General features: G+C 40.1%; 1 protein-coding gene across 12 annotated transcripts in view; it reads right to left on the reverse strand.

Annotated features, from left to right (window-relative positions):
• Positions 1–242: 242 nt before the first annotated feature.
• KIAA1217 (KIAA1217 ortholog) overlaps positions 243–13,677 on the reverse strand; it is a 1,418,769-nt gene continuing 1,405,334 nt past the window's right edge. For 9 of the 12 annotated variants that reach the window (XM_086941664.1, XM_086941666.1, XM_086941669.1 and 6 more), the window contains 4 exons: positions 4,732–4,809; positions 2,986–4,632; positions 2,443–2,571; positions 243–1,752 (listed from right to left, as the gene is read on the reverse strand). In XM_086941664.1, coding sequence (XP_086797790.1) covers positions 1,264–1,752; positions 2,443–2,571; positions 2,986–4,632; positions 4,732–4,809 — 2,343 coding nt within the window. In that variant the 3' untranslated portion in view covers positions 243–1,263. The remainder of the gene's footprint in view (positions 1,753–2,442; positions 2,572–2,985; positions 4,633–4,731; positions 4,810–13,677) is intronic. The other 3 variants (XM_086941665.1, XM_086941673.1, XM_086941675.1) reach the window with 2 other exon arrangements.

Genomic DNA, 13,677 nt, shown 5'->3' on the forward strand with positions numbered 1-13,677 from the left:
GAGGTAGTCAATTTTGAAGGGGCAGAATGTGCAAATTGGAGCAGAGATAAAGTTCTATGCCACAGACGACATATTATGCATTGCACAGTGTTATGTACATAAATCCAGTCATGATTAGCTTTGTGGCAAACTTTCTTTCGCAGTGATCATAACAAAGCATATTTTGCTTGATGAACATCTGAATAACAGAACTCGCTTTAAGTTAACTTTCGGGAAGCAAACAAACATTAAGAGGCCAGAGCAAAAGCATGCAACCCTTTATTTGTACTTAAAAAGTTATCTGCTTATCAGTTTGTTATTTTACATCTTGATGCTCTACAAACACATTTATTTACAAAATGTACTCCTGGGCGCCAACATATTTATTTTTTAAGTCATGAAATCCACTCTTTTTTATGGTACATCTACAGGCATGCATACAAATTTACTTTGGTTTGGTAAAACTACTACACGCATTGTAACACAAATGTAACTTTATATATTTACAGAAGTTTTCGAGTATAAAGTACAGTCAAGAGCCATACATGTTAAAATCCACAATGAAAGTTTCATTTAGCACGTTTGTAAATTTACACTGGTACTGAGGAAAATGATAAATGAACATGTCAGTATAAAAAAAAATATTTCTTTTTCTGTGATTAGCGAAGCTGCCTTGGACTACATTAAATCTGAAATTCAGAATGGCAGTGCACTGGATTAAGTGGGCTTGAACACATTTCTATCACTTCTCCTTTAGTTAATAATTGGAGGTCTATAGTCCTGAATTTATTTCACACAGACACGTTTTAGTATCAAAACAGTTTGGCAAACATTGAAAGGAACTATGAAATGTTGCAGAGAAAAATAGACATTTGCGGCAAACTTTAATAATAAAAGAAAATAAACAATGTGTTTTACCTATAAGTTCATACATCATACTCCAGTATTTCATGTTTTCAGTTACAGTCCCCATAAGGAAAATATCTTTACAGAAAAAAATATTTGTACTCTTATATTTTAGTTAACTTTATAATATCACTGTTCATAAACGCACATGTACACACACACTCACTCACTCTCCATTTATTAATTATTGACACAGAATACATAAGGAAATATTACATTATGACGAGCAGTATCTACAACTTTACTGAAATGTATTTATCCAGTATTGGCAGATACTTAGTGCTGCCCATCACAACACAATGTTACAATCCCCTGTTGATATACAGTGGACAGATGTTGATGAGCTATGTCAAACTGGCATGGGCTAGTGCTTAGCTTTTAAGAGGCGTCCTTGGTTGTGGTGGTTTTCCTTGTATTTCCATTCTGTGGTTTGTAGCTGGTGAAGTTAGGCGTGTGGATTGTCCGGACGTTCTTCATGCCTTGACCCAGGGAAGTAGGAGAGGTAGGGGTAGTAGGAGAGGAAGCGGAGGAGGAAAGGGATGGCCGGCCATTTGAAGCCTGTGGTGAAAACGAAAGCTGGTGACCTTTACTGGTGTAAGTGGGGCTTGGATGCTTTGAAGAGCCATTAGGGATGGTGGGAATAAAGGATGAGGAGTTAATAGTCCGCCCTGCTTGAGGGCTAATAGGATTAGAGGGAGAAATGGTTGATTTAGTAGATGGACTTGGAGCGTTAGGGCTTTCACCACAATAAGCAGGCAAGGAGCTACTTTTTCCAGAGGTAGGAGAAAAGGCTGGAATTCTAGAAGAGGTTAAAGTAGGGGAAGCAGCCTTAAAATCCCCACCAGTTTTCTTAGTACCTCCATTAGCCTGCAAATAAAGATGTCAGGAGACAGTTGGTCAGAGAGCGAGCAACATGAAACATCAACAGGGCCTGGAAGACTAGCCCGAAGAGAACTTGAGAAGAACAGGGCAAGACCGTAACCATGGCTTGCGTGTGCGCCCTGGACCTGGCAGGAACTGGAAAGTGCCCAAAATAGAATGGAAGGGAGAGTTCCACAAATGTACAGACTTTGTGAAATGGAGTGAGTTAATAAAAGACACCTTCTGTTCAATACATTGACCATGCTGAATGAATATAACAAGAGTGTGGCAAAGGCGGACATGTGGAGTTAATGAGTTTCAAAGGCAAAGCACTACATATAGTCCAGTTCATTAGTACTGACGCTGAAGGATAAAACTACTTTAACAGTAACAGTCAAGACTCTTATGTGCCATACCTCTCACTATCAAAAAAGATAATGATGATTTTCGTTCTCTACCAATACAGCAGAATACCAACTTCACCCAAGCGAGAGATGTTTTATTGCAGGCATGCACAAGCACTGTGAAAGTATAACAGAGGTTGTTAGTATTCATGCTACCAGATCCAGGTTGTTTATTTAAGCCAAGTCTTAAAGGCACAATCCATTATTTGGTACAGATTAGGTCAGTTTCTTGACTTGTCCTTTTTAACAGTTTTAAAGTCCATCCACAAATAGTGGTTTATGGTAAAACTACCTGGCGATATTGGCGTTGAGGCTCCTGTAGCTTGGGCTGTTTGGCGGTTTTGTCCACGCTGGCCTGCGGTCTACTTTTGGAAGCCATAGGTACTGGCATTCTGCTGGTTTGTGATGATCCTGTGGATACCTGCGATAAGAGGAGAGATGGGGAACAAAAAAACAAAGACAATGCTTACAAACTTATTTGGAACTAACATCACATTTACCATTCCTCACCAACATATGAGCACACGTCAAGACACCTGCATGCAAGGGAAGGCAGACAAATTATGTTAATTTCAAGAAGCAAAAAGTAGAAACTACTCATCTACTGATCAAACTGGATTTAATTAAAACACACAAAGCAATAATTTCACAAAGACAAAATATTATTGACCCCCATTTGCCCATCACCAATCAGCAGGAGAATAGAGATAAAATCAAGTGCAATCAGTTGTTAAGACACCGTAGGGAAAAATCAAGCCACCAAAAAGACGCGAGACACCTGTAGCTTAGTTACAGTTGTTTCAGTTCTAGATATGCGTTTATCCTGTTTGGGTACCTTACGTGAAGCAGAAGGGATGAGTGAGGGGGGATCAACAAGACTCTTAGGTTCATCCTGTTTTAATGTATTGTTGATTTGTATTGAAGTGGGGGAAAGTGATGCACTGTCTTCAATAGAGCCCATGTTTTCAGACACAACCTTGGGACTCATTTCACTTATAGTATTTTCCAACTGCTTGATTGTTTGCTCAAGACTGTTTAGCGTCCTGTATGTGTTTTGCCTAATTTCATCTGTTCTTGCAGCAGGTCCTGCTGTTTCAGAGCTCTGTTCCTTTACCGAGGCGTTTTTGTCTGTTTCCTCTTTAGACTTGGTCCTTGCAATCTCAAACCTTTTGGCCTCTTTGTGTTGCTTCACAGTACCATCTGGGTCTTCTTCTTCCTCATACACCACGACCTGTAAAGTCTTCTTTCCAGTTTTAGTCCCAGTCCGAATTGCTTGAGTGAGAGCCGCTAATTGCTTTTTGGGGAATTTAAATTTGAATTTCTTCTTGGCATCATCCCTGTTTGCAAACTGATAATCGGGAGAATCATGCTTAATGTCTGAATGCATATCTTCACTGCCTCTGAAATGTTTCTTCGAGATTTCCTCTTCTTCGCTATTGTGAGCTTTAATAGGGTTTGTTTTTGAGTGAAATTTATAGTCAATTTGGTTACTCATTTGAAGACTGTTGTCTTTGGGTTTTTCAGTTTTGTCTTGAGAGGCAGAAGACATTTCAGAATCTTCATCCTCATCCTCTTCTAATATTTTGTCTCCGGAAATCATTCTCTCAAACTCTTCTTCACATTCCTCAAATATAGTGGACAGTCTCTTGTATGCAGATCTAATATCCATTGGTTCATCAAATATGATGATGACTGGTTTCTTGTCCATGCATAGCACTGGATCCTCATTCCCCGTATTTTCAATTACACCATCTGGGTATTTCTTGTCTGCCCTGGAATCGATGTTAACAGTTTGTACATCATCTCCCTGCCTACTCACAATGTCATGCACTTCTCCACTCGACAGGACTTGAACCTCATTTTGTGTGATCATGAAAGCAATGTTGTCTGTTGGAGAATTACATGGCGAACTTGCATCTTCATTATTGTGGACCTTTCTATTTCTAGAAGACTTTGGTCTTAAGACAACTTGCTGACTAGGGTCCAAAAAGGGTAGTTCACGTTCTCTTAGAGACTTGGAGGCCAGTAATAGCTCCTGGATTGTTGATTCTTCTTTGTTGTGGTCAGTAGATGCAATATCATTGATTTTGGTGTGTCCGTCAACAATCCTAACTTCATTTTGAGAGATAGTCTGACCAACAACACTGGATACCCTGTAGTTTATCTTTGACTTCTCGTTTTCAGTAACAGGACTGTGTATCCTGTAGGTTGCTTCGTCTTCTTTGCTTTTCAATGTCTCTATTGAATAACTGTCCCCTGATGGAGTTTTACACCTTAGCAAATTCTTCGAATCTTCTAATGTTTCTATCACCATGCTCTTGCTCAACATTGAACTTTCAGGTACCAAAGGAGGTGTTTCTCTTTCTTCAAAAGTTGTAGTATTAGGAACTTTATATTTATCTCTTTGGTCTTCGTCTTTTGGCTGGGCATTTATAGCAGCATTGGTACTGTGTTCAGTCCCTGCAATAACACGATAAGTGACCTAGAAGTGAAAAATATGGTGAATTTTATAATCGTATATTTTGAGATAGAGCATAGTTTGATTTTTAATAAGGGACTCTTGCACACCAAGTAAGCTTACCCCGGTGTACTCTGCAGTGGATGGTTTTTCATATCCATCATCATGTTTCAGTGTTTCTTCTTGGAAAAATTCCAAATTCTAGTAGGACAGTTTGACATGTTACTGCACAAAACTGCACTAACAGGACAACACATGTAGTCATTTAAAATCACCAAACGTATTAAGCTTTAGGATTCCAGAGCATGTGTGGGCACATACACACACACTAAGAATTCGAGTACACCAAGCATAACGCATCTATTATTGTTACCATAATTGGCTTCATGTGTGAGATAACAATCTGATTAAAGTCAGCAGTGAGTGTCACTAGATAGTCTTAGAAAAAGCTCGGAAACATACATTTAACATCAATAAGGCCACCTTACTTAATAATTCTTAACCATAAATTAGGAAGCACCATGGTTTGTCTAGACTACAAACAAAATGAAATATTAATGGCTTATACCCAATGCTACCAGTGGCGAATCCTATCTACCACTGCCTTTTATTATTTTCTTCAAGATATTAATACTGATGGTGCTTTCCATTTTTTCTTCTTTGTTATGGTACATGCTGTCCCACACAGTGTGTCACAGCCAAAGTACAGGGACTGCTGTGGTTATGAAACTGTTTGAGTGCGTGGGTGCTCCTTCCACATCGGTGAAGCCAACTGACCTTACTAAAATATGTGTCACTGGTGGCAGAGTCAGACAGACATCACCAGGACATATGGCCTAAAACAGTTTCAGCACAGAGCACTCCGACATGGGGTTCCCACCAGTGAGGCCACGGATGCTCGCTAGGTAAAAGGGGGTAGAAGTTGGGCTGGAACAGTGAGAAGATATGCCAGAGCCCTTAGAGGAACCTGATAGGAACCGAAAAGTCCTTGCAAGACCAAGGAGAAACAGGAAAAGCCTCTGAAAACCAAATGTCGGTCACAATCCCATCTAGTAGGGAAGGAGTTGATGGTGACATATGGGGAGAGAGCTTGTAGCAGCTCCACAGACAACAAAAATGCTGTAATACTGTTATAAGGATAATCCGATCTGCTGTTTGTGTATGTGCTTATATTAGCACATGGCATGACTGAATGTCACAGAAGCAAAAAAACATCCGGTGACCAGGCAAGACTCTTGTATGTAGCATGCAGAGCAAACTCTAGCCACACATGAAAGGAGTGACTCAAGGCTGAGAGGCCCAAAATCACCAAAGAAGGTGATAAGTGCATGTGATTCCAAAAGTATAGAATAGTGGAGGTGAATTCCCATAGCCTTTATTACCCAAAAAAGGAGATGGTGTCAAACATGGGGATGCAGATAACGAAACAAAGATCAACATGGTTGACAAGAGACCTGGTGTATCACAAAGGTAGTACAGAGATGTCTCTTGATAGGGACCTGCTTAGTTCTCTCAGGTTAGTCTATAGCAACAGTCACAGGAGTACCCACAATGGTGGGGCAAATGTGTAGATTCGAAATATATGACCTTATTGGCAGTTTATCACAGGAACAAAGTAGTCATCACCAATTCCCAAAATAGACACATAGATTGCGAAAAAGAGTGAAGTAAATAGCCGCTGTCTGCATGGGTTTCTGAAAAATTGGCAGCACAAAGAGTATTCTGTTCTTTTTTGAAGCATGAAACATGTGGCTGGTGAAATGCTTGCGGAAGTGTTTGCATCCAAGTTAGAGGTGGCAAATTTAGGATCCTCGGTGGTCCCTCTGTGATTGGTCACTGGTCTATTTGCTGCCCAAGTCTGGAGTATTGGTACTTTAGTACTGAATTAATGAGCTAGCTGGAAGTTTGACTCTCCCTCCTTTACCTTCAGTCTCCTTTTTACATTAACAGGAGAAGGGATAACAGAATTTTGGCAAAGTATTTCATCATAGGACACTACCATAAATCACCACAAGTACGCAATGTTTCTCTTTTGTTGTTGGGCAGAAACATCAGTTTATGCTGGAGGCTAAAAACGAACAACATGAGTACCTGTAATGTTTCTGCCTAAAGATGTTAGACCAAAGGTTAACATTGATATTGGATTGTATATTAATTTTGTCTATGGTTGACACATTTCGTTTTTTGTTTTCAGTTTGTGTCCCTTTGGCTGTCACTGTGATCCACTCCCTGTGGGAATTATGGTGGATTGGGAATTATGAGAGACTGAAAGGCTCACGTGTGATTGCCAGTCCCTGATGCACAGGGACGGCACTGAACCAAGCACAATGTTGATCCTGTTAATAATGTCTTTCAGGACACATCAGTCTGCAGCACTCAAGCTGTGAATCTGGAACCACATCAAGTGAGTAAATGGAGGATAATCTTGCTTGAATGTCAGGGAGGTGTAGCCAATAGTGTGAGGATACCATTTGAACACTCTACACCTCTATGCAAGGATGCACGTCCCCACAACCTAGGCATCCTGTGCTCAGACCATGTACAGATCATATATAAATCCTATCCTGGTAGCTTGATCTCTATCATTTTAAATTTCATCATCTTGGCTTGGGAGGAGGTATGTCCCCCCATTAAGAAATGCTGTGCCTACAGCAATGAAGTATTCTCTAAAGTTCGTCTGTGAATATATGGTTTATATGCTGCTGTATTATTATCAGTATGACTTTGCAGCACTGTCTAGTTCAGGTACCGTCACATCCAGGTCTCAATGATTCTCCCACAGACTGAAGCTTTTGTTTCCCTCTGTTTAAGTAGATTCACCATTACTATTGGAGTATTTACTATTTAGTGTATATGTTAGGCGAAGCGAGGTTTTGGGTGTATAAATAGAGGTTTTTAACAAATAATGTACTTGACCTTATTTGTATATGGTAACTAAGACTATGGATTTAATTGTTTACCATTGTAGTTGGTACTTCTGTGAGCTCCATGATAACTTACGATATGGTATGTCAGAGCTGCGTTTTATGTGTTCTGAAGAATGCTATCTTTTAGCTTCTGGGATGTTTATGTTTACGACGAGTAACATCGGCATCTGTGCGACTGCAAGTCCAGATGCAGCTCCGGGTAGTGAGCATAGTCATATGGGTTGTTCATGTGTGCTGTTGTGAGTTCATTGATCCCTAACTATATGGAATATTTATGCTGCACTGGCTGGATGTAAAGAATATTGTCTATTGTGATGAATATTTGTTGTTGATAGGAGGGAAGTTCTGATTCTGGTACAATGATATCCATTTACATTGATGCCATCTCAGGCTTTCTGATAAGCCCCTCACCCCCAATCCACCAAAAAGAAGGACCTCTCTACACCTCCATTTCTTTGAGCTTGTTTCCAGTGCTTCATTAGTGAGTATCGAAATAGTACAGCAAGTAAGGGAGTAAATAGGTTTCCTCTCTGGCTATTTAATAAAAAATAATTTCATAACCACCATTAAAAACAACTGTGCTAGCTGCAGAACGTAGAAGTTCTAAAAATAAACAGGATATAAATTAGTGTTATGATCAAGGTAAATAGCCATGATGCAATCTCAGTGAAATACCAATTTATTAAATTCCATGCAGCGTGGGACAAAATCCATAAACCTCACAAATGTTCCCAACAACTTAATTCTTCCTACTAGACTTCATACGGTATGTAAATTGATGCTCGAATAACAATGATGGGCCTGATTACGATGTCAGCCGGTAAGCCTCCAACCGCTTGTCGGAGGCTTACCGACCAACATCGGGGGTGCTCCCCCTTCACTTCACCATGTGGCACACGGTGCAGGGATGTGTAATAACTTCCATTTCATAATGGGAGCTTGTGCTGTGGGCAATTTCCGACCGTCGCACAAGCTCCCATTGTAAAATTGATGTTTTGCAGTCGCATCCTAATTGCTGTTTCGGGACCGCCAAGCGGAGATTGGTTGATTCCGCATCTGCGGCTATGTTGGTCGGAGGGAACTTTGACTTACATCGTACTGAGCTCCTAAGTGTTAGTGTAAGTAGATCTAACAATTGACACTGGTATGTTATGGACTAGTAGCTGTATTAAGGTAAGGTGCTAGCGGTAAAATGCCCGGTACAGGCAAGCCTTCCAGCATGTAGGCTCATGCAGTGGCTTGAGCAATGGTATACAGGCCACCTTTCAGGAGAGGACAAAAGCACACTGCAGTGTGCATCTACCTCCTCCAGGACATGGGAGAACATTGATAAACGATCAGTGAATCACGCTTCGGCCAATGTGCACCAATTTGGGCATGTACCTTTGTGGGTAGGCTTAGGGCACAGTGTTGCATTTAGGGAGTACGCCTCCTCAGGCACGGGTGAGGTGGTCAACTATGTTTCCCTTTGCATATGTGATCCAACTACCCAGTACAGTCTGCGGTAGAGTGCACTTGCACTCATTCATACAGTAAATTCGCTGTGACAGCTGTTTAAATTTGAGCTATGGTGCCTTCTTTTGGTGAACAGCCATTCCTAACTCCCACCCTCAAACCAAACTTGGTGGTGTATAGTTCCGACTGCACCTGGGGTAATTTGTAATCTGCCTTTCTCAAGAGACCTCTACTTGTGCTTTTCACGCAACATATGCTGGGGAAGCATAATTTCCCTCATTTGAATGGTGAATGCTCCCATGCAAATGAACAAGTTATGAGAATGCAGTGTCGGAGCATCTCTACCACTTCAATTTATATTACAGAAAGGACTACCTGCCCCTTCTGTGATGATTAACAGTAATAGGCAAGTTGGAAAGATTCAGCTTTTAAACATTTCCAGAAGTACATGTATTTTTGTTCTGGACTTCAGGTTGGATTAAGGGTGTTCGACTGCTAGAGCCTGGACTCCTAGAGAAAACCCTCAATGTTTAAACTACTTGGAAGCATTATCAAACGAGTGATCACAGAGCACAGGTTCGTGAATGGCGCACGGCGGTGAGAAAATTTCTTTTTCACCCTAACAGGATTTAGGAATGTAGCCAAAAAGAACACATTTGATCCTTCCAACCACAAGAGTGAATAGAGTGTTTTTAAGGCTGATTATTTGTCTTCCTGCTTTACCATGGATTTAAGCACAATTTGTATACCTGGTTTTGTAGACTTCGCATTCTGCTGATTAGCTTCTTCTAGAGTCTGGTATAAATGATGCTGCAATGGTTTATACGTGTAAGCAGGCCATTGTCAGAGCTCTTGCGAGTTCCACTTAGTGGCCTGTTTTATGTAATAAAATATTTCTGGAGTAAGAAATGCAGGTTGACGACCTCACCACTGCACTCAGTTGGGGGTGAAAGAAATCAGAGAATGAAATAAATCTCTGCTTTCAGGGAGGTGGATGGAGTCACTCAGTCTTCAGAGGCCAATTCAGGGTAGCGCATCAGCTACTGCTCTTCCCAGCACCATACTCGCATGCTTTGATCTGGTCATGCAGCTGAAGTATTCTTTCATCCAGTAAAACACATGGTCAAGGCATATAGTGATGGTGATATTTTTAACCCGGCTTGTATTCCAGCCCCATGAATGCCGCATGACAACATACACGTAGCATATGCCACTGAATTATTACGGCATTTTTTTAGGTTGTGGCAGTGGTTACTGAGAAAGAATCACATCAAAATGACCCTTGGCGCGACTACTTATGCTCTCAGCCTTCTGAGAATTAACACTTAGTCCACCTAGTCAGATGTGGCTATTGCCAAGTAATTTAAGCGCAGTTTTCCTGCCTACATATTGTTATTCTATGTTAAATATATATTTTAAGTGCGCGCAGCTACTCTAGAGTGTTTTTTCAGGGACTAGTGTAACTTTTTTTTCTGATGTTGGTCAGAAAGGATTCAGTGTTCCCTGTGATTAAAACCAAGAATGATGAGCATGGAGGAAGTATTTTATTCCTCACAGTAGTTGTCTCTTTACTGTACTAGATTTTATGTTAAATGTATAAGCTAGATATGATTTGGTTCAGCGGTTCTTAACCTGTGGTCCAGAGATCCCTGGGGGCCCATGACACATGCTTAAGGTGACCCCGATTGCTTAGAAAATTAAATGCTATTAGCAGATTATTAAAGTATATATAAATGACGCAAAATTGAAAATGTTTAAACAATCTGCAAATGTGAAAGAATGTGAAATTTGGAGATACAAATTAAATTGGTATCCTCAGATTGATTCATGAGAGCAGTGCAAGTGTAAAACCAAATATAGTAGGGTTCTCAATTGAATTTAGAAAAGTTCAACTTTCCCATTAAAATTTAGATATTTTTTTATATTTGTTTGTGAATTGAATAAAACATTGCATCAATTGTGTATTTTGTTGATGAAAACTTATTTTTGGTTTTTGTGCGTATTATTTAATGTTTAAATCATCGGAATTGCTTAGGCCAGGTTCCCTGGCTTCCAGCAATGACTCAATGGGATTCCCTGTATTCCAGGGATGATTAACTGGGGACGACAGAAGTCAAAAGGTTAAGAACCACTGGCCTAGTTAACCATGATCTGGTTGTCTGAAATTTGTTTCTTCACAAAGAGTGATGATAGTGGGTTTCATGGGCCTATAACAACTCTACTTATGGTTGGGGGTGTATTTATCTTTCGTGTCATATCTGCTTAACCCGTTCCGTGCTCCTAACGGCCGACGGGAGCACTACCTACCTGGTGCTACGAACGACCGTTGGACGTCGCGGCCCCACCCTTTTCGTCGGACGTTCCGCACTGGCGCGGAACGTTCTAAGCAATTAACGTGTTAAAGTGATGGTGAAAATAATTTCTGTATAAGACCAGGCAAGCTTACCAGACAAATTAGAAACATGAGGATCAGCCTTCACTGCGTAGAGATAGGGGAGAGACCAGGTGTGAATATTGGCATGCTAGTGTCTTCACTTCTGGTGATTTTGCACTCAAGTATTACCATTATGTCTCTAGAGACCTCTGTTGTGTTGTAGAGTCCCCATGGGCATTGTTTTTATGGTGTCCAGGTTGGATGACTTCCGGTATATACTGCCTTTCTGCCGTGCATGACTGGAGCCATGCTGATGAGTTCCTGAAATAGTTTTTGCTCCCTTGAACACTTTAGCTGAGATCCTCCTTTGTCTCTTACTTTGGATCTTGTCTTCAATGATCAGCTTACACCTTTGGTGTTCCATGTTACAAATGGTTTGTTTCAGTTTTGCCGACAAACAATTCATATATTTACTGAGTGAGTTTAAATATTGCATACAAGACCTTAGAACATCCGAGTGCTTTACATAAAAACTAAACAGTATAAATAAAAGCCCTGCCAAGTGAAATATAGAAGCAAAAACAAAAGTAAAGGTCACATAAGCATGATATAAGCAATATGAGATCTAAGTACTAGTAAGCAAAGTAATATCACCAAAACAGACTTTGATGGTAAGAATATAACTGGACAACAATGTATAAACCTATTGATATTACATGTCCAAGTGTAAGTACCGCAGAACAGGTGGAGCACAGAGCAAGGTGAAGATAAAGAGTACAATACATCGAACTAAGAGTAGCAATGGAAATGTTGTGCTTCATATTCAAAGGAAAGTCAAAATGATGCTAGAAACATGTCACTTAAAGGGCAATAGTTTCAGCTCTTTTTGTGCAGGTTTAGAGAGATGGAATAGTGTGGAATGCAGTTCCAAACTTTGGGGGTGCATCCTGAGAATGAAAGACTGCGTCAGTGTTTTGTTGAAGAGTCTCCAGCATTAGAGTCTTAGCTACGAAGCGGAAACAAACCCCTTCAGATCTTAAATTTCTACGACAGATAGCTGTACTACATAGTGGTGGATTTGATGTATACCTAATGTATTACATGAAACGTACCTACAAAGGAGCCTTCAATTAGTCATTTTATTTCAGATCTTGGGACGGTCTATGCCCACCCATTTATTGTTCATTCCAGTTACCATGTTTGTTATGCAAACAAATATTTAGGAGATTTTAGAACAAAAATAGCTGGTTAAACGGTTTTGTTTTTCCCCTACTCAGATAAGTGATGAACAGGCTTTGTGGACGTGCCCATAATGTATATATGAAAATACACCATTTATATAATTTTTCTAATTGATGTTTGAATGTAGAATTGTTATTGTCAGTACTTCAATAATAGTTTTTGTGTGAGGTCTTTTGTCTCATTGACAAAATCATACATTTAGAAAGAAATGCATCTCAATTACATCTCGGAGAATACACAGGCTCTTAAACGATCTCTATATTTAGCAATAATAACACCATCGTATATTTATATTTTTCATTAAGCTTTAAACGCACAGTCAAAGCAATGAAATGTTTTCATTGGACTACCGGAGAACTTAGCAAACACAGATCTCTTCAGTGATATAAAATCACCACAGTTAACAGTCATACAAAAATGCCAAGGCTAAAAGCAAATCAATAAATCTCACAAATCAAGTAAACCCTTCTCATAAAAATCGATTTCTAGTGAATTTATTTGTTCCCCTTGTCTCAGCAGGAGTCTTCATAGCCTTGTAAAACACTTTCCAAGTGGAAGATCCTTAGAAAACTTCATACATCATCGCTGAAGCTTTCTTCCAACATACCACACTAAAAGGAAATGTACTTGAATTAAGCCCGGTCAAAGGTCTTTGTACGAAGTGTAAGTGGTATGAAGTGTAAGTGGTACGATGATCTACACAATAAATCACTTTTTTGATGCTTTCCATTTGTTTTTTTCTGCTCTGCATGTGTGCTGTATTCTGCACCGGCTAGTTCTACAAAGGACTGTTTTTTGTAGGAAGATATACCTTCCTATGCAAATAACTATCCTGACCACAACACAGGCACCCTAGGAACATTACGCAAGGGGTGTCTGTGTTGGCGCTAAGCAGTTTAAGTGCACCAGCACTAGAGAGCACAGAACTGCACCATATCTTTGTGAATGAGGCACATTCTGCTCTCCTCCCTTGCTGCGATGCGTTGTGTGAAATCTTGTGTTTATCCCTCCACTGGACCATATCCAGTTTATGATCCTTTTTACTGGCTAACTAGTATCCTTCCACTGCTC

Source organism: Lissotriton vulgaris, chromosome 10, assembly GCF_964263255.1.
Source record: "Lissotriton vulgaris chromosome 10, aLisVul1.2, whole genome shotgun sequence".
In the NCBI taxonomy this organism is placed as follows: domain Eukaryota; kingdom Metazoa; phylum Chordata; class Amphibia; order Caudata; family Salamandridae; genus Lissotriton; species Lissotriton vulgaris.